Source organism: Megalopta genalis, chromosome 13, assembly GCF_051020955.1.
Source record: "Megalopta genalis isolate 19385.01 chromosome 13, iyMegGena1_principal, whole genome shotgun sequence".
Taxonomy (NCBI): domain Eukaryota; kingdom Metazoa; phylum Arthropoda; class Insecta; order Hymenoptera; family Halictidae; genus Megalopta; species Megalopta genalis.
In genome coordinates this window covers 180,876-203,017 of record NC_135025.1, presented here as the reverse complement: position 1 = coordinate 203,017, position 22,142 = coordinate 180,876, and the positions used below count along the sequence as shown (strand labels likewise).

At 38.2% G+C, this 22,142-nt stretch overlaps 1 protein-coding gene across 1 annotated transcript in view; it reads left to right on the top strand.

The window, feature by feature from the left end:
• The window catches only part of LOC143260470 (uncharacterized), a 100,795-nt gene extending 91,379 nt beyond the window's left edge, over window positions 1–9,416 (top strand). The window contains exon 4 of the mRNA XM_076525945.1: window positions 3,714–9,416. Within this exon, the coding sequence (XP_076382060.1) occupies window positions 3,714–3,947 (234 nt within the window). The 3' untranslated portion in view covers window positions 3,948–9,416. The remainder of the gene's footprint in view (window positions 1–3,713) is intronic.
• Window positions 9,417–22,142: the final 12,726 nt, after the last annotated feature.

Here is a 22,142-nt window from a genome sequence, read left to right as displayed (position 1 = left end):
CATATATTTTTGCGTTGCATCGTTGTAGCTCATACAAAGATACATTCAAATTTGAACTACTGTGACATGCTGTGACATGATTTTCAAATAATCTTCAACTCCGAAGATGAAGGTGTTTCGATCACAATTGCATGCGACACAATTAATAAAAGTGCGAACCATTAGAGTTTATTACCTATCAATACATATAAAATTGATTAGCGTGCAAGTTACTTATATTCAGTCTTGAAATATATTAATTGCATCAAGTTTTTGCAGAATGCTATTTCCCATAAGTTTGTCAACAGTATCTTTTATCTATTCGCTATACGTATAATTATGTATCACAGCCTGAAATCGACGGAAACAATAGTAATGTCGCTCATTACAAGTAATATAGGTTTACCCGTACTCCGACTCTGTTGTGCTGATTCATCCTTGTTAGCAGAATTAGTGTAGTTTAATACACAACTGTTTCCTGTGTCCGTTCAGAGTAACACTGTTCAACGGATATTTGGGTTTCTAACTTTGGGCAAACGTTTCTAATTGATCCTCGTAAGCTAAAGACGGGGCTGAACGTGTCTTCTCAATTCTTGCACGTTGCTTTCCAGAATGTCGATTAAACTGTACCAATACGTTGATAGTAATAATTATACAGTTGTAACTTGTACGGTAGCAGCTGATTCTCTCGAGTGAAGTGAAACAGCATAATAACGTGTTTAGACACGTTTAAATAACGAGGAAAACAAAAAGAATAATAATAATAATAATATCTAATTATTCTAATTAATATCTAAATTATTCTACGCGACAGAGAGAAAAGTTGAAACTGTAGAACTATTTCTTATCAAGCTCGCAACTGCATAAATCCTGCTTATTTATAATTATTACTTGAGAGCGCAAGATTATGAGAATGTTTTTACGTAAAACTGATTTTCAAGAGAAACACTCGTGGATATTAAGAAGAATTGACAAATTCGTATTGACAAATAAATTCGTAAATGCTCCGACAAATACTCTATCGAATTACTTATTCGTTTAATCGCTCCATAAGGGTGTCCCGTAATTACGTTAACATCCGGAAAGGGGTGATTCCTGAGGTCATTCGAAGCAATTCCGAGGTACCTTGTATAATTTTCTTCGAAATTCCCGTAGATTTGTTTCCATAAAATTTAACAACCTTAACGTTCTTTTCTTGTCATTTTTAAACATATTTGCATTTCATTTATTTAGAAATATTGTTAAATGTATTTAACTGAAAGGCAATACCGTGGACGAATATGTATAAGCTCTACGCGTTGCTTCTAAAAATCTATGCAATTTTTTAATTCGCCGTTAAATGCAGTGGATAATGTCTAATCTAATAATCCACCAAGTTTACAGTAGAATCTGTATACACCGATTTCCATGTCATTTCTCTGAAAGATGATTCTCTCCGAAAAATAATCTCGCATGCGATGCTTTCTATCGGGCATATTCATTTCGACCGTTTAGAAACTTTTTCGGCTCCCGATAAGATGGCGACGTTAAACAGTTTTAATTGTGGAGCTGAACGCTGACTGCAAAAATACGGTGGAGGATGAACTTTCGCGGAAGTAGAAGCAAGTAGTTAAAGTCCGGGAGGAAAAAGCGATGGAAATCAGTTGTGATACGGACAATTGAAGCGAGGACATAGGGTGACGCAGGAAGTTTTCAGTTTGCCCGCGGAAGTTTCACGCGGAAGTTGAAACGTAAGAACGAAAGCGGAATCAGAGTAGATAAGAAAGACGGGCCGGGAATCGACGTTATCGAGTAGCGGGTTAATGATCATTATACGATAAAAACAGCCCTCCGGGAATTCAAGCAACATCGAGATTGTGCTTCTGAGGCATTAAATTTCAACTCCAAGGCAATGCTCGAACGGCTCCGAAAAACTTCGATGTAGCATTTCGAAAGTCTTCTCTCCGTTCGAATAGAACGATCACACTCTTAAAACCAACAATTCTTATCGAAACAATAAAAATCAACGGTGCGTACGCATTTCGTAAAAATTTCGTTCGCGTAACTAGCGCTTTAATACTTATTTCTTAGCGAAAATGCGATTCGCAACTTTGTTTAGCGACTTATTAGCGATAAACAGTGACCAATGCGAGGCGAGATCAGCCAGCGCGAGACGCCAAGCCTTATTGGTCACTGTTTCGCGTTAATAACTCGTAAACAAAGCCGCGGATGTATCTTCGCTAAGGAAAAATTTACTTCAAAGAACCTCGGGCACCCTCCATTTCTGAATTGCGAGACATTTTTGGGACACCCTGTTTAAGCACAAGATCCGTCTATTATATTGATATTTTATATTAATATATATATATATATATTTTATATTAATATTTCTAAATAAGTCTATTTATGAATTTCTTCGAAACTAAGATTCACCTTGACAGTGTTACGAGCCGAGGGCCAGGCCGGAGGTTGCATGCAATTGGAATTTTTGATAGGGGTGCGTAGACCAGCCGATGCTTATTTCGGCACGGGTGGCTACCTTTAAGGTTAGGATAGGGTGCGTAGACCAGCCGATGCTTATTTCGGCACGGCTGGCTACCTTTAAGGTTAGGATAGGGTGCGTAAACCAGGTGATGCTTATTTCGGCACGGCTGGCTACCTTTAAGTTTAGGATAGGGTGCGTAGACCAGGCGATGCTTATTTCGGCACGGCTGGCTACCTTTAAGGTTAGGATAGTATTTGGAGAAATTGGTATTAGGCTGCCTCGTGACTTCGTAAGAAAGAGAAACAAAGATATACCTCGAGCGGTAAAGATACATCTTTGTGGGTTATACCAACTGCTGCTTCGAAATAGGAGATGGAAATAATTGAACTTGTAACCAAAGAAAACTGGTAAAAGCTAATTTATTACGCGTTTCGGGTTTCTACAAATGTATGTAGGTGTTCGCGGACTCTATCGCGCTCTCAGCTTTTCGCACTGAGTCGGCGGGGGCTTCTGATTCGATATCTAATTACCTACTAGATTGTTCGAAGGAGAATCAAGACTCGATCTCGCTAGAGTTTCCACGTCGACGAATGACTCGAAACTAGCCCGATTTCTGGTCGCGCTCGGGCCCTTTATATAGCCAGATTTTCTCTGGAAAAATGGTAGCGGGGGTGTTCCTATGTGGTCCGATTCCAGAAACGTTCGTCGTCGCACCCCCTTGGAGGTACTCGACTCGCGATATACAAATGAACACCCGACTGGCTGGCGTCAGCCTGGCGTACGCCTTCGGAAAGGAGTATAAAAATTCGTGGGAAGATTCTCCGTACGTTACAGGTCCTAGTAACGTAAGCACTAACCACATCGTCCCACTGTAAACAAAGTAAACGAACCCACGATTCGGTTGAAAAAAAATCGTAGTCGAAGCGGATGAATGTTCTGTTACATTTATGGACGGTTTGATTTCGTTGATTTCGGTGATCGTTTCAAAGAGAATGCGCGTACCTTATCGTTAGATCCGTACGTTTCAACAGCATATTTCAAAGTCGATCAGCGAGGAGGCCAATTTTCCGAACGATCATCATGTTTCTTTTAATTACTCCCCCCATTGCGAACGTCGAACCTGACTTCTTCCTCTTCGAGACTTTGATGCGCGATAAACGCATAAAGGTCCGCCTGCTACCTAACAGACGGTGAAACGAAGTTAGCGAAAATTCGAGAATCGTTCGGCAAATTCGATAAGCGCTCACGTGTGTTTCTGTTTACCTTTCAGGACGGCGGCACGGAGTCCTGTTACCGGACGATGCTCAGCTTCGACACGATCCAATGGTCGCACGCCGGCGAATGGTTGCTGTTGGTACGCTCGTCGGAAGGAATCGCGGACGCTTCCGTTTTGTTGAACGTGACACGGGCGTCCGAGTACAGTCACGCTCACTTCCGGTCAGCGAGCCTCGCCTGCCTGTCGCTTTGTCTGGCGCTGGCCATCCTGCAGGAGCATCGTCGTTGAGCAAGAGGCGCGAGAAGAGAGCTCGGCCTCGTGTTCGATCCTCGAAGCGGCGAGAAATTCTTCATAGAAACGAATAAGAAATATCGAAGAGAGAAACTACCTTGCTAACGACGAGGAGGGGGGAGAGAGAGCGAATTTCCGTCAGTATTCCCGTGACTTCGATAATTGTAAATAATATATAAAAGTCGAGCTAGAGCAGGCGAACGAAAAGAAAAGAAGAAAGAGCGTGGATGTGTGAGTGCGCGAACGCGGCAAGGGATGAGTCGAATAGTCGAGTATCGTTCTCTCGTCGAGACGGGCGTCGAGTTCCACGAAAATGACAGCGAATCGCGTGGATTTTTTTCGGAATTTTTGTCGGATCGCAGACGCGCGAGAAACGCGCGAACGATAAACGCGTTTTATTATAGGGGGAGTGCTGTCTCGACAAAATCGGAGACGCGAGGGGTCGTCTCTCGACGATCGTTGCCGTACGAGACGACGAGGACGACCGCGCTGCAGCCTCGTCTTTCCTTAAACGTGGATCTCGTCGCGAGGCGTTTTCGATACTGTTAGGATTTTCTAGACGATAGATAAGAGACATGTATAGACGATTGGATCGGCGGCAGCACGGCACGTTTGTTTGTTGTCCTTTCACGTTTCTTTCGCTTTCCGTTCCGATTTTTGTGGTTTCTTTTTTCTTTCGGTTCTTATCTTTTTTGTCGACCTTCGTCGAAGCATTTGTTCCCGACACGGAAATCGAAGAAGACGAAGAAGAAGCATGGAGAACGCGAGAAAGAAACGAGACGGGAACGCGTTTATTGCTCGGGGAGCGCGTTGAACGTTGAACAGCCGACATCTTTCGCGGGCCTTAAACGGGGAAACGTCGCTGCCATTATTCAAGTAAGATGCATCGGTGCGTAGGGAAAGTTTGTAAACTAAAGTTCGCGGCCCTTCGACTCCAGCTATTTTCCGGGGCTCTCTCGACCCGACCGCGCCGGGAATTACCGAGGTTCTTCGCGTCACGCGCGGCCAGGGCGCGTGTAAATATTTGTATAGTTTATTTGTAAGGAGACGACAAAGAGGGGAAAATTACACACACTCGCGTGTGCTGCACGTGCACGTACACCGCAAGCAAAACGAGAAACAGCGACACCGAAAAGAGAATGATTGTCGAGCCGGTATGCAGAGACCGAACGGCAGACCAATTTTTCTGAAGGAACGTCGGCTAGGCTGATGCGTCCAAGACTGTTCTCTCGAACATGAATTGTTTTTAGAACGATTATGGCGCTACGCGACGGTCTACTGGGCATTCCAAAATTGATGGTGTTCGATTCGAGCGTGCCAGGATGCCGGCACAAGATGTGATCAATCGCAAAAATGTGTCAAAGAGAGCGATGGTTACGAACGTACTGCGAACGTTCGTTCGTTTGTTGCTTCGAATTGAACAGATTCCGAGGAAACGATGAGACGACGATTGTACCTTTTTACGAAGAAATGTTCGTGGAACCGGGAACACAATATCAGAAAATACGCGTACAGTTGCCGATGTTATTGTAGAGTGTATCAAATTTGACGGTGTGTTCATTGTAATTCTCATATCAAGAAATTTTGTTCGCTTTGGTATAACTAATGCTTTTACTAGAGCTCGTGTTTTCGATCTAATTCACATTTTTTGATAAAATGAATAAATAAAAATTATTATTTCACAAGTATCTCGAACTTTCTGGTCGAAGCTTTTGCTTGTTTACGTCAAACATTTCGAATACAATGACTACGAGCGAGGAATTGAAGTTTCAAAATATTTTGAATAAATTAAAAGGGGGAATCTATATGTACAGAGTGTGACACATAACTCGTGCCACGATTTTTCACTGTCTGACAGAAAAATATGTTTCCAATGAAAATTAATCAGTATTTGGCCAGCTACATTCTGAGGAATAACAAATTTCAAGAACTATTGTTGTTCTACTGAAAATCAAGGTCATCTTGACTTTTTTAAATGGCACTTTGTCTTTTCAATTTGGACTTCAATAATTTAGGTTTGAACGTCAGAGATTGTTTATTATAAATTTTTCATGACATTTTCATTGTCATTATTAGATCATTATTAACACGATCTCATGTTACGTTATATTGATATTTGCGACTAATCGTAATTTGCTTACACGACCGAAATTGCGTTTACAAGAAAATGGACTACACTTTGAGCACTTATTGTAATAATTAAAATATATTAATTAAAATTAAATTATATTAATTAAAATATTAATGCTCTCGTTGTTCAACCCTAAATTGCTGGAGACGAGGTCGTCTGCAGGTCATTGAATTCGTTTTTTCATCAACGATAACCTTACGAAGTCAAAAATACAGGTTGCCATTTAAAAAGGTCAAGGTAACCTTGATTTTTAGTAGAAAAACAATAGTTTTTAAGATTTGTTATTTTTCAATATATAGTTGACCAAATACTGATTCACTTTTATTAGAAACATTTTGTTGCCAGTCTAACGAAAATGCTTGAAACATCGTGGCGACAGTTGTGTGCCACACCTTGTATACTTTTATGACAACTACTATCCTCTGAACGACATCGTAAAATAAAATGGAAGAGAAATTAATTTCTTGAAATAAACGATATATTAAATAAAGGATAAAGTACACACTTTGTTAGGACACGATGAATGTCGTTCCGTTGTCAAAGTCGGTGGGGACTAATGTACTACATAACGTAATTGTAAAATTTATATCCTGTATTAAAGATTTTCCGTAGGAAAGAATAAAGCAAAAATTACGAAATATCTTCGCTGCAGTTTTCACGCGGAGCATTGTACGCGGAGTATCCGCTATTTGCTTTTAAAAATTAATATAACCTTATTACTAAAAAAAAAAGAAAGTTCCTGCGACCGAACTTGTCAGAAGTTTTATTACTCTTCCGTAATTAGAACGTATTACTGTTTATCACACTGACTACCATGCCAGTTACATATTAATCAAAGAATTATTCAGTTTTGTACTGCTAACTTGGGTGTCCTCAAGCGTTGCCAGAAAATAGCAGAAGTACAATCCCCGGCAAAAAGTTTCCGACCATATATATACCAATACAAAATTTACAAATAGTATTTGCATTTTGGAATTATAATATATAAAGTAAATAAATTAAATTATATTATATTATATTAAATTAAATTATATTATATTAAATTAAATTATATTATATTAAATTAAATTATATTATTAAATTATATAAAGTAAATAAATACAACATAACACGATCTTTCACTTATTACCAAAAGAAACCACAGAGAAAACAAAATGTTACGTGGAAAAAAATCTCCGATCGGTACGAATGTTGAAAAATGTTTTCGATCATTGAGTTATTAATATTTTATTACATTACCAAGTGCTCGTGTAACACTTCTAATACGTTGGGACATTGATCTTACTAAATTTTCACAAAATCCCTAGACGAAATTTTGATATTCATATCGGATGAAGACATATTTAATCTTTATATTCGTTTATTTTGTTTGTTTCCCAATGTGAAAATTTCATATGTCTTACTCGATAAATATAAACTTAACTATATTTATATAATTAATCAAAGTCAGTCGAAGGCAAATCAAAGTCACAGCAATTGGTCACTCCACAGTAAAACCACCTCTGCTACCCTGACAGAAAAACACCGAAGTGATGGAAATGCGTCAAAAAGTTAAACTACGCGACGTCATGTGACTACATTGGTGCAAAATTCATGTGGTCACATCGCAATGGAGGACGTCAACTCGTCTCCACCAGCGTGTACGCGAAAATAAGTTACACAAGGAGGGGGATAGGCGACGCATGCGCCGAGAGTCCCGCATAGCGGCATGGCGAGTCTACCGGGTGAACGCTACAATTCTGAATTTCGATCGTGGTAGACGCGCCACGCCACTACGCGGGATTCCCGCGCATGCGTCGACTGCCCCCACTCCTTGCGTAGTTCATTTTCGCGCGGCGCCTCTTCGGCTACGTTCTGGCAGCACTGGTCCTCAATGTCATTGCAGTCTACAAGCGAAAAAAGAACAACGATTATGACGAAACTGTGGATCTATATGCGCATTAAATTAAACATTTCCTGCGCTTATTACAATGAGCTGAGAAGCTTCTTAAGTTTGAATGAAGTTCGAATGAATTGAGGATAATATAGCGGTAGCCTTAAATTCTCCAGATATTTTCACTGTATTTTGTATTTAACTTAACCATTATGATCATAAAAATACGCGAAATCCGCATTCTACGGTGAATTGTAACCTATACTAAGCGCATCCACGTCGACCATTAATTTTGGAGCGCCCCGTATCATATAGGTAAGATGTAATCGAATTAAAGAGAACGAACGTATACGGTCGAGAACACCGAATAGAAACGAAACGAAACGAAACGAAGCGGAGGTACGGAAGAGAAGAAACTAAGTATTCCGAAAAGAGAGAAATAGGAAGATTTAAAAAGTACATTGTTGTATATTATTTTAGGTAAGTAGTAAACTAAATAGCGTGTATATAGTGATTGTAAATGCATAGGCTATCGAATCACACCGACGGCTATGTATGACGAATTATACAGTGACGCTGTTAGAGATATATTTATTATTCGTTGATATATTTTTATAAAGTTTTATTTAGCCATAAGTTCTCGTTTGCCTTCCCCCTCTGGATGTCGTGTTATTGATCATCGTTAGTTTCACTGCCAAAAAAAAAAAAACGGACGAAACACGGGCCGAGAAGGTTTTCAGTTCGAACGTTTCAACGAGAATCGTTACAATAAAATGTGCTCTGTAATCCCTTTCCTTGCGAATGTCCTAACAGGAACAAAAAAAAAATGAAAGAAAAGATGAAACATTAACGTTACGGTCGTTGTACTTGTAATAAGAAGAAACGATGGGAGAAAGAAACAAAAAAAGAGCGAGAGAGTGAGAGAGAAAGCGTATGAAAGAGAGCGAGCGAGAGAGAGAAAGAGAGAGAGAGAGAGAGAGAGAACGATGTGAAAAGAAATAAGATCGTTGTCCTCCGTGATTCATTGAGTAATCGTATAGAGTCTCGTTTCGATCGTTCCAGTTCCTTCGAATGATATCGTTGCGTGAATGGGTTTACGAAACGCAGTGGTTCCTAATTTTTTTGTAAGCTGAACAAAAACGACAAAGAGAAGAAAAAAGAACAAATAACTGAAGCGTGCCGATTAAGATGTGCGTGTAGGGTTCGTTCAAGATGGTTCGCCTAATTCGCAACGAAATTGTAATCGCTGTTCAATAATAGACGCGAGAAAATTAACTGATGATCCTTTCGAAGATTTACTTTAGCGTATACGATCGATCAGATGTATCGTTAGTTTCTGTCGGTTTTCCTTTATTTCTAGGCTTTTTTTTTGTCGAATTGCTTAGGTGTTACAAATAAGCAACGTGATGTAATCGTTGTACCCCATGACGCCTAAAAGTCCAATAAATGATATTTACAATAACTGTGTATAACTTACTGTAGCTCCATAAATAGTTGTCCCTGTTCGATCGGATCTCTATTAGCTTTTATTCGACTTGTAACTTTTTGCACTCTGAATGAAATTATATTATATTTTAATAATATTATTTAATAATATTATATTTTTTTTTTTTAATAATATTAATACAGAGTGTCTTAGAATTGACTGTTATATTTGGAAAGAGTTCATTCCTCGGATGATTCGAAGTAACTTTTTCCTTAGCAAGAATGCTCTCCGAAGCTGTGTTAATGAGTTATCAACGAAAACCACGAACCAATCAGCGAGCAAGTACGGCTGGCGCCACTCCCTCGAAACCATTACCACCGTATCGAACTCGCTATCGTACCGGAACCTGCCACTTGTACTTCCTCTGTGATTGGTCCGTGTTTTTCGTTGATTACTAGTTAACGAAGCTGTAGCCAACATTTTCTCGAAGAAAAAAGTTACTTCAAATCATCTCAGGAATCACCACTTTCCAGACGTAGCGAGAGTTTTGGGACACCCTGTATATTACGATTTAGAATAGTTATGCAAAACGCGCTTATACGGACAAATATATATTTATATATATATTTTATATATATATATATTATTATATTATATTTATTACATTTATATTTATTATATTATATATATATATATATATATATATATATATATATATATATATATTATATTATATTTATTACATTTATATTTATTATATTATATATATATATATATATAACACAAAATATTATGTTACCATCTTTTTATGTTGGTGGTTAAGATACGAGGATAACTCATTAATTATTCAAGATGTAGTTATGAACTTTGTCACGGCACAGTAATTACTACATACCGAATTTGTATGCAAGTGTATCCTTTTACAGAAAGTAGATAAGGCAATAGGACGTTTCTACGAAATTTTTTATGATGCCAGGATTTGGAAAATATATTTTGCACACTGCACGTGTGCATCTTATTTACATCATCTTTTGAAATGCATTTTATTCGCGTAAAAATCATTTAGAATTTACAAGCTGCGAGCAGAAGAGGCCTCTACCAGAAAAGTTCTTCCTGTCATGCGAATTAAGTCGTTCGCAATGATAGAGGAATCAATCTTGCTGGCCCTGCCTAACCGTGAGTAGTCGGAAAGAGAACGAAAAGTAGACAAATTGCTCTCACAAAGAAATCACGCGGTTCCTTTCCGCCAACGTGCTCGGTTTCACAGTCATTTCCTCCCTAATCGTTCTTGCTGATGCCTCGGACCGAACTCTGGGGAACCACGCTGTTTCCCATTACTTCCGTACCCTAACGTCTTTCTTATGGTGTTCCATCGAATCACAGACGAGGAACAGGAGGGACCACTCGTCTTATGGAGTTTCGTATCCTAAAAAGTTCGCTATAGCAACGCACGATAAGTACAATACTTTAGCGATCTAGAAAAAAAAACACGAAGAAATCGACGTATTTAATACTAATTTAATAAGATATTCGTTCCACAATGATTTATTTAACAAGATATTAAAATCTATATTAATATTAATATTATATTATATCTATATTAATATTAATATTATTATATTAATAGATAATATTATATCTATATTAATATTAATATTATATTATATCTATATTAATATTATTATATTAATAGATAATAATCAATATTAACCTGAAAGGTTAATAATATTTAGCTGAAGAGAGAAATCCTGTTATGCCCGCATCGATTGACGAAATAGGTTATGTTGCGGTAGAGACTCCCTTTTCCGATTTATTTTTACAATATTCTCTGGTATCCAAATATTCTATTATCTAATCATGATTATTATTTAGATACATTATTATCTAGTAGAGAACCTGAATAACCTAATCATTATTATTATTTAGATAATTAATATTAATAATATTAATAGATTAATACTGTCAAAATATATAATAACAATACGGTCTAGAATGAAGCTGGCTGGTTAAAAAAACTAGTCAAGTTGGTTGGTAACAAAACGAAATTACTTTCGTAATAACCTGATACATAATTTATTATACAATATTTAAAGTACAATTAGTACTGTTGAACGATCAATTTACTTGTAGTCTTCGTATTACATCATACTCGAATCATCGCCTCTGTTTGCAGTATTAAAGGAATATTCAACAATCGCTTAGTAAATGTAGAAAACCGATTAATTTGAAGTAATAAGTGCTTCATTCATTTTCACCCGGATTTCAACGATATACATATATTCATGTACCGGTGTTATGATTAAATTTCAAAACTGCATGAAAATTTACATTGTATAATTATAAGTCATTAAACTAAAATTGTGTAAAATTTCATTCTCTGCGTTAGCGATTTCGGTAAACTAAAAGTTAAAATGAAATTTTGTGTGTCAGAAATTCTTATGCTAAAAACGTATATTATACTAAAAAATGCTTATACCAAATTTTACGCACTCTTCCATGCGCCGATTTCTTTTCCAAAATTTGTATAATTATTATATATATATATATATAATAATTATACAAATTTATATATATATATAATAATTATACAAATTTATATATATATATATAATAATTATACAAATTTTGGAAAAATATCGGCGCATGGAAGAGTGCGTAAAATTTGGTAATATTGCAAAACCAATGATTTCAATCTCGTCGAAGAGATCGATAGTTCATAAACGTTTTGAACACGATATTTCTGCGCACGCGAAGCAAAACGATACGTGATTTTGTTTAAACATTCTCATTTCCCGGACGTAACATAATTTCCGGACGCCAAAATTATTCCGTGAAAGAATTTTCTCAAACAAAGAAGTAACAATGTAAACGAAGCTGTTCCGCGAAAGTGTACTTTCGACGCGTAGGAGAGAAGCGGGAGGGCAAAACGCACAACGGCGCGAGTAATATAAATAAAGAGACCCGGTAGACTGTGGCAAACATGCTAATAGAGTCGCGCGAAGTGGCTGCGAAAACCTGACGGTTACGCAACCCCTATATTCTTTGCTTAAACGCGGCAAGGCTTCCCAGGAGGGGTGGAAGTCGCCCGTTTCGCCGGAAGTTCGCGGCCGCCTGCTTCTTTCGCGTGAACGAGAGAGCGCGATCGCGGGGGCGGGGGCGGGCTTTTGTCTCGTAAAACGGCGCTGCGATACGGTCTTTTCACCGTTTTCGAACTCGCGAAATTTCAGAAAGCCAACGAAGAACGGTCGACACCGAACTATGAAACATTTGAACTTGGCACCGGTGGAAAAGGAAGAAACTGCCTTGTGGTGCCGATCCATTTCCACGTAAATCTTCCCCCGAGTAATAAACCCGGCGGATGTCGAAGTGGGCCACGAGTTTATTTATTCACGAAGCGGCGGTACTCCACTTCTTCCGGGTGAAATTAATACGTCGATCTTTGGCTGAGACGAGCAGCGAATATTTCATCTTTGATGATAACAGTTCAACAGAGTCTCGAGTACTTTAAGATACCTTCAAGAGCCCGATGCTCCGCAGCGCGCCGAGTTTTAAAGTATTATCCGCTCCCCCGGTAAACACTCTACGAAAACCGGACACTTAATTAATTGCTACTTCAATTTCCTTGTTTCATTACAAGCTCGCCGATCGCTGCGCGCAAAGATATAATATGCAATAATATGCGACGCTAGTAACGACAAGTTATTGTTCGGCGATGTTTTTATCGAATATTGAGGACGCGAATGTTGTATATTACTGTATATATATATATATAAGTAATTACTAATTACTAATATTACTAATATTACTTTATTATTATATTACTAATATTATATTATTATATTAATAATATAATATTATATTATTATTATATTATTAATATTACTAATATTATTTATTTTATTCTATAGTATAGAAGACTTCTACACCCTTCCTAAGGCACCCTTCCCAAGAAAGATTGCCCACTCTTGAGGTCTCCAATCTACCATACTTTCCCACTTCTAGCCAAATGCAGCATCCTCCGTCGCGATGCAACTCTATTGCCAATGCATTTCTATGCAATGATCAAGCCGTAAAATTCCGAAAAATTCTCCTCTGTCAATATTATCATCCCTTTCGTAAGTTACTTTCGCATGCCACGGTGGTCCACGTTTCCAGCCGAGGCAGCGACCTTTGCGATCGTTTGCAAATTTCCGAGGAAATTTCTCACATCCACTGGTAACTATTTCATCATCCGCGGACTCCGAGGTTCGCGTCCCACCAGATGCGAGAAAATAAATAAATGACGAGAGCGATTCCCGCGAGCATCGAGCCGAGCAGGGCGAACAGTTTCTCCGTAGATAGCGCGAGAATTATGGTTCCGTGTGGGAGGGGGCAGGAAGGGGGAAACGGGGGCCATTTTAAGCCCTCCTCGGTTTCTGGCCTTACAACTCCGTAATTTTTACCCTCGGAGAAGTTAAGAGTAATTTACTGGCTCCGCGTAGGCGTTATTCGGCTTCCATTGCCGTAGCACGAACCCTCCCCCCTCCCGCCCGGCCCGGCGCCCTTCCCTTCAATCCACGCCATCCCCGTGAAATAGGGTAGCTTGAAGATCCCCCGGCCGTTGTTAATTGTCTACCGTAAGATGAACTTGATTTTCCGCGAAAGTGCAAACCTGGAGGGTGCCTCAAGATAAATGTTAGTAATATTGTTACGAAAATAGGTAGTTACTTGTTCTCGGACACGATGTGACGTCCCCGGGGACCTGCTTCATCCGCCGGTACCTTCTCCGCCCTCCTTTTTGCCTGCTGTAATAATAGACCAGCGATACTGAGAACGAGTAACTGGAGACAATGCCAAGATAAAGGACGACAGAGCACGAATGTTTCTTCGGGTAAAAGGGGTTCGTTTGAATCTTCTTCGGTATTTCAGTTCTTCCGGTGTATTTGTGTACAATTTGTGACACAGAATTAGATTAAAAACGAAGAACCCTTTCATCTTGTCCGCCATTCCACCGTATAATTAAGATACGTTTAATTAAAAAGGCTTCTTGCGTACGGTCCATGCTACGTGATCAAACATCGATCTGTCTATGATATTTGCTAACAATAAATACCGACAGAAATTGCTGCCGTTTTCACCGTGAAAAATTAAAAAAGAACACGTTTCAATTAAATGTTTCTATATCCATATGCCGTTTATATGTTCATATATTCATGTTCAATGTGTCGTTTATCTCCTTTGCATTTATTTCACGTATTTTTATATTATATTATTATTATATTATATATATATATATATTATTGTTATTGTATTATATTATATTATATTATATTATATTATATTATATTATATTATATTATATTATATTATATTATATTATATTATATTATATTATATTATATTATATTATATTATATTATATTATATTATATTATATTATATTATATTATATTATATTATATTATATTATATTATATTATATTATATTATATTATATTATATTATATTATATTATATTATATTATATTATATTATATTATATTATATTATATTATATTATATTATATTATATTATATTATATTATATTATATTATATTATATTATATTATATTATATTATATTATATTATATTATATTATATTATATTATATTATATATTATAATATATTATATTATTATATATTAATTTCTATATTTATTACTCAGTATTTCTATATTATATTAAACTGCCATTAGTTTGTAAATTAAAAAAACATCGATTATTCATACCTTTGTTTCGTTTTCCCTATTATTTTAGGTTTTATTTCCTCATACGACGCAAACATGCATATATATCTCGTTCGTATAACTTGTGATTGGTTTTATTTCTTTTCTTTTCTCTTCTTTCCTATCCGTTTAGATTTCTTAACGATGTTTTACATTACATATGTCTTTTTACTTTTACATGTAAATAACCGCGCAAGCAACTTGACTAATTATATTTTATTTACGTGTGATCTCAAACGCGTTCATTTCTTATTTTCATTTTAAATAAAATATATTCGCCCGCGTCTGCTTATAAAACACGGAAATTCGGAGAATACCGGTTAAATTACCGTCTCATTGCGGTTTCATAAATTCCTTATTTTACTCTGTAAATTACGAGACGTTTAATGGGTGATCAATATTTCCTTTAGATCCCAGTTCTCATCAAATTAGACTGTGGAAGTCCACGTTCATACAAACAACTGAGCTCTGTTCCTCGAGATTTATTCCGAAATCTGTTCTATTGTACAGAAAAGACTCAAGCACAAGATATATACATACATACGGATCTAATATACCGAGGTGCTCGGCTAAACATTCACATTCAACCGTTCCCGAGACTAACCGGCATTCCCAGAATTCTATAAAACGTCCAGCTGGTAAGTGTTCATGTCGCGCGAACTGCTCGTTTCCCGCCAGTTACGATTACAAACGTTTCATTAGTTTCCTTGCGCAGGAAACGTCGGGTATCAGCTTCTCTAATCAAGGAAATCTCTATTCTTCGCGTACCGGCAGCCATCGAGGGCAGTTTCCGGTCTATGCGTTACCGTTGCTGGCCCGACCGCTCCTTTTCCTCGTGCTCCTCTTGCAGAGGAGGTAAGAACGAAGCTGTGAAAATTCCGTTGGCTCAAAAAAGACGGGACACGGGAGAGCGAGAGCGAGAGAGAGAGAGGGAGAAAGTAGAAAATCGAGAGGAAAAGAGAGCGAGAAAGAGAGAGACAGAGAGAGAGAGAGAGAAAGTAGAAGATCGAGAGAAGAAGAAAGCCAGAGAGAGAGAGGGAGAGAGAGAGAGAAAGTAGAAGATCGAGAGAAAAAGAGAGCCAGAGGGAGAGAGAGAGAGAGAGAGAGAGAAAGTAGAAGATCGAGCGAAAAAGAGAGCCAGAGAGAAAGAAAGAGAGAGAGAAAGTAGAAGATCGAGAGAAAAAGAGAGCCAGAGGGAGAGAGAGAGAGAGAGAAAGAGAGAGAGAAAGTAGAAGATCGAGCGAAAAAGAGAGCCAGAGAGAAAGAAAGAGAGAGAGAAAGTAGAAGATCGAGAGAAAAAGAGAGCCAGAGAGAGAGAGAGAGAAAGTAGAAGATCGAGAGAGAGGGTGAGAGCGAGAGAGAGAATAGAAGTAGGAGAGCGGGGAAAAAGAGAGAGAATGAAAGTAGGAGAGCGAGAGAGAGACAGAGTGATAAGGGGATAGAAAAAGAGAGAGGGGGGGCGACGGAGTAAAATCGCGCTTTAAATGTTAATTCGTCCATTTTCCTGGCTCGCGTTGGCGATATCCGCGGAAGACCTTCGCGTACTAAGATTGTCGCTTGAAAATAGACCTGTCCCTTCCCCCTTCTTCAAGAGGAGAAGCACGGGGGTCGGATTGTGTCGCTCCGAGTATCAAATTATACCTGGCGACGTTGGTACGGTAAGTTGCGAGCGTTAAAACGTGGAAACTTTGCCAATTTACTCGGACGGTACAAGGGAAATGATTTCAGCCCGTGTGGAACAGGGAATATATAGCGACGACGGTGTACACCGCCATGTTTGTTAAAGAGGCCTCGAATATTGTGACATAAGCATCGTGATTGTCACCAAAACTGTCAATAGTATACATTCCGCGACGGCTGTGGGTGGTTTATTCTATGAATTCAATGCACATATTCATCATGCGAACAAAAGAAACGAGACCATACCAGTCTTGTTGCTGTTATGCCGTGAAAGAGGAAAGGATGGGGACTCTGTCGAGAAAAGATCCTTCTTCTCCTTAATAACTTGGAGTTCTATTAGAAACAGGTCGCAAACAAAATATATTAGGTCTACCGGAAAGTTCTGTCCGCTTTTGAATTGAAATATAACACAATTTTCATACATTTAATCATATTTATTGGAGAACATACTTTCCATCGTTACTTATGACTTCTTGCCAGCGCGACGGCAACTTATAAATGCCATTTTTAAAAAATGATTTATTTTTGGAGGCGAAGAACTCGACTAGTGCTTGGTTGACGTCAGCTTCAGTTTTGAATTTTTTTTCCTGTAAAAAGTTTTGCAAAGAGAGAAACAAGCGATAATCGGAGGGTGCTAGGTCCGGGGAGTATGGTGGATGCGACAGAATTTCCCAGCCTAGCTCTACGATTTTCCGACGAGTCGCCAAAGCAGCATGTGGTCTGGCATTATCATCGGTAGCCATGTTTTCGCGATCGCGTCTCGCTTAATAATGACACGAGACATCTTTGTTTCAGTTTATTTAGGAGAGTACATGCGTGTGAATGCAATGAAAAAGAGAGATAGTCGTATAGGTCTCGAATCAACGTGTGCATATGGATTGAAACTTGAAGTGACACTATCGGACAGAACTTTCCGGTAGACCTAATACTAACTTTTTTAAATTTATATACTACAGATTACACTAAATCGAAAGTTCTTTGAATTTTGACATTTATACATATACTCTATTTTAATATACCGTAAAGGATTTTTTCCTTTCGATGTATATTTATTTAAATATATGGCGTAGAAGTTCGAAAATTATATTATACAAGTGTTCGAATAGTTTCGTCACCAACTATATGTCGTTGAGATACATATCGTCCTGCACAGCCGAGTAATATTTATGACAGTACATTACGGTACTGTAGTAAGAATACTGTTCAGATAATAGAAAGTTCAAGTAACAGGTCATTCCACGGTAACGATGGTCATTCACGTTATGTCAATTATTTTACAGCAATTCTGTTGCGACACGTTCGATGGTGGATGCGACAGAATTTCCCAGCCTGGCTCTGCGATTTTCCGACGAGTCGCCAAAGCAGCATGTGGTCTGGCATTATCATCGGTAGCCATGTTTTCGCGATCGCGTCTCGCTTAATAATGACACGAGACATCTTTGTTTCAGTTTATTTAGGAGAGCACATGCGTGTAAATGCAACGAAAAAGAGAGATAGTCGTATAGGTCTCGAATCAACGTGTGCATATGGATTGAAACTTGAAGCGACACTATCGGACAGAACTTTCCGGTAGACCTAATATATGATCCGTACTATATGTAATAAAGAACGTTCTTTAATATTGCATTGGCAGAGATAACCCATATACCAACTCGTGGAAAAATATAACGAGGCAAATCATGAGGCCAATTTGAGAGAAAAGTGTAATTGTAAGTGTTAATTGTTTTCACCAGAATTACGCATCTGAACAGTATTACTGCGGTTTCGGAACTGACGCATGCATCACGAGTCAAGATTCCTTTTATACAGAGGGCGTCCCAAAAATGTCTCGTAATCCGGAAATGGGAGATTCCTGGAGTCATTTGAGGTAACCTTTTCCTTAGAGAAAATGCAATTCGCCGCTTTATTTACGTGTTATTAACGAAAAACAGTGATCAACGCGAGGCGAGATCAGCTGGCAGCTTAACGTGCCCTTTCGACCTGTGGCCTCTCCGACCGCATCCCTTCCTCGATAAGGCCATTGACCTGGGATCCACTGAACATTGTGCGAGGTCAGTGCATCGACACCGTCGATGGAATTGCGGCCAACAATTCCAAGCAGCAAATGCATCCTCATCGAAATGGGTAAGTTTACTATTAATCAATCATATCTTTGTGCTCTTCAGAATCATTATTGACGCCGGAAATTTGTTTGTGTTAGTCGTAACAGTTATTGCTGAGAGAAACCCTATTCCGTTTGCTTATATAGCGGTTATCCATGAGAAAATTTATTTTGTTCTTATAACAATTATCAGAAATGGAAATTCTATTCGAATCGATCATAATTAGACTGTGGATTTTACGCACTCGCGATAAAATTGACTCCATGAAATACCAAATATTGAACAAATTCAAGAAATTGAGGAATGTCTCACTTTAATTTATTGAAATTGTTAAAGGAAGAACTACGCTTTTCTTTAACCCTTTGACTGCGGCAGACTTTGAGACACACCGGCCGTACTTCAAATACGGAATTCAATTACGAAAAAAGACTGAAAAACCGAATTTCGCTACATTGAAACAATGTTATTTATTTGTTTGTATTCTGCACCGAATTGTCAATATTCGTGTTAAAAATTTAATATTAACGTTAAGCTTTTTTTCACGATATATCTACTAATCTAGCAAAGTGTGGTAGCAAATTGGAAACATGGATAAATACATAATCCTACATCGCATTTCTTGCATTACCAACGGAATATGTAACTACGCAATTAGCATTCACTTTCATCCGACTGAATAATCGGAATAATTATCGATACAATTTTCAGGGTGCCTATAGGCGCCTTCCGTGTCAGAAGGCCGAACTGCGTCGAGCGCCTTTAGGCGCCCACAGTGTCAAGCGACCGAAATGCGATAAGCGCCTTTAGGAGCACAAGTGCAAAATTTCTAAGCGCCTTTAGGCGCTCACAGTGGTCAAAGGGTTAATTTCTGCTTCTTACAATTAATTCAGAGAACTTTTATCTCGACCAAGCCAGAACTTGCCTAACCGATAACTATTACGAATAACTGGAATAAACGCTCCTCGACGATAATCATAAGTGACCAAAATAAAATCCCCGTCGTCAATAACGATTATCAACAGCGAACAAAATTTTTTATTAATTATAATTGTTACTTGTAATAAAAAGAAATTAGAATCTTTTAATTGCGTAACTTTTCGTATAAATTCTTTTACATTTCAACGCTAAAACCTTCAACTTGAATAACAAACACGATGATCATGTTCACAACAATTTTTCGAACAACTTATCTTATATTATTGTATTATATTATTATCAACTTATCTCGACCACCTGATTTTTTAATTATACATAATTCTTTTTCTCTATTTTATTTATTTACACGACAGCGTTTGTAAGCTGTTCATAAATGAATAAACGAATACGAGACAATTCCAACGTTTCGTGTTCACCGACATTTTCTCCCTGGGCTAACGTGAATCCAAATGCGACGACTTTCCATCGGTGCTCAATTCGGAAGATGATCACGTATCGCTCGAGATTCCAGTATATTTTCTTAGGAGATTAATACCTACCGTAGAAAATTATATCCGGGATTTTCGGTGTTGAGTCAGCGCATTTCCTTGTCGGGTCCAGCTTTAATCTCCCCGGCTATAGAGCAAACCGATCCTCCTAATACATAATGGATCCCTAAGGCCTAAGGGCGAAGGTTCGTCCAATCGGATTAATGGTGTCGGCAGCACTTTTCCCAGCTAAATAATGCTACCGGGATTCGATGCATGGCCTCTCCCTCTCTCTCTCTCTCTCTCTCTCTCTCTCTCTCTCTCTCTCTCTCTCTCTCTCTCTCTCTCTTGGCTTCGGTTTTTCTTTCGAGTGCACTCATACAGGCGCAGACACAGAGGCAGAGGGAACGCGAACGATCCTCGGACACGTACCCACACCAAGCTGCGATCTCTTGGATTGCGCGTGATCGACTATCTCGCGACGACAGCATCGGAGATACACGTATTCGGTGGATCTTCTATTTGTACATTGAGTTATCGCACGTTCTCCGCGTCGCTATCATATTCTCCCACCACGCGCACCCACGCTCTTCTTTCGGTACTTCTTCAACTCGCACGTTCCCAGATAGAATCTTATAATTTATTTCCTATTTCCTGGCATAACTCTCTCCCTCTCCGAGTCGTCAACAGAGAGAAGTTTGTTCCGGCGGGCCGCGTAGCATGCGTCATTGTGACTCGTTGAATTGTAAACGACTGCTCCGAGTGTGCTCGATACTATCGACGAAAACTCCAGTTGGCCCTTAGGAAACACTTGTGCTCGACACATGACAGAGAATCGGCTTCGCCGAGGCCGAGGCTGATTTGTTCGTCCCCGTTTTTCTCGTAAATATTGGCTTGGCAAACTAAGTAATTGCCGATTTCAGTTATAGACGTCTCTCACTCCCATTTTTATGGTATCCGTAAATGTTATATTATAAAATTATTATTATTATTATTATTATTATTATTATTATTATTATTATTATTATTATTATTATGTTACCAAGTGTACGAGTACAGTAATTTCTCCCTAATTTGCGCTCAGATTTCGCATAAAAATGGACAATTTTGGGAAGAGGAGATACAATTATTGGGTTGGCAACTAAGTAATTGCCGATTTCAGTTATAGACGTCTCTCGCTCCCATTTTTATGATATCCGTAAATGTTATATTATACAATTATTATTATTATTATTATTATTATGTTACCAAGTGTACGAGTACAGTAATTTCTCCCTAATTTGCGCTCAGATTTCGCATAAAAATGGACAATTTTGGGAAGAGGAGATACAATTATTGGCTTGGCAAACTAAGTAATTGCCGATTTCAGTTATAGACGTCTCTCGCTCCCATTTTTATGATATCCGTAAATGTTACATTATAAAATTATTATTATTATTATTATGTTACCAAGTGTACGAGTACAGTAATTTCTCTCTAATTTGCGCTCAGATTTCGCATAAAAATGGACAATTTTGGGAAGAGGAGATACAATTATTGGGTTGGCAACTAAGTAATTGCCGATTTCAGTTATAGACGTCTCTCACTCCCATTTTTATGGTATCCGTAAATGTTATATTATAAAATTATTATTATTATTATTATTATGTTATTTTTTATTATCCGTGAATGTTGGCAACTGGACAAATTGAATGCAGCGGTCAAGGAAAAGCGACCAGAATCGGTCGATCGTAAAGGTGTCATTTTCCAGCAGGAATGTGTCAAAGGTGTCATTTTCCAATTATGGTCTATGGTTTGACATTGACCAATAAGAGACGTGAGACGGTCGAAC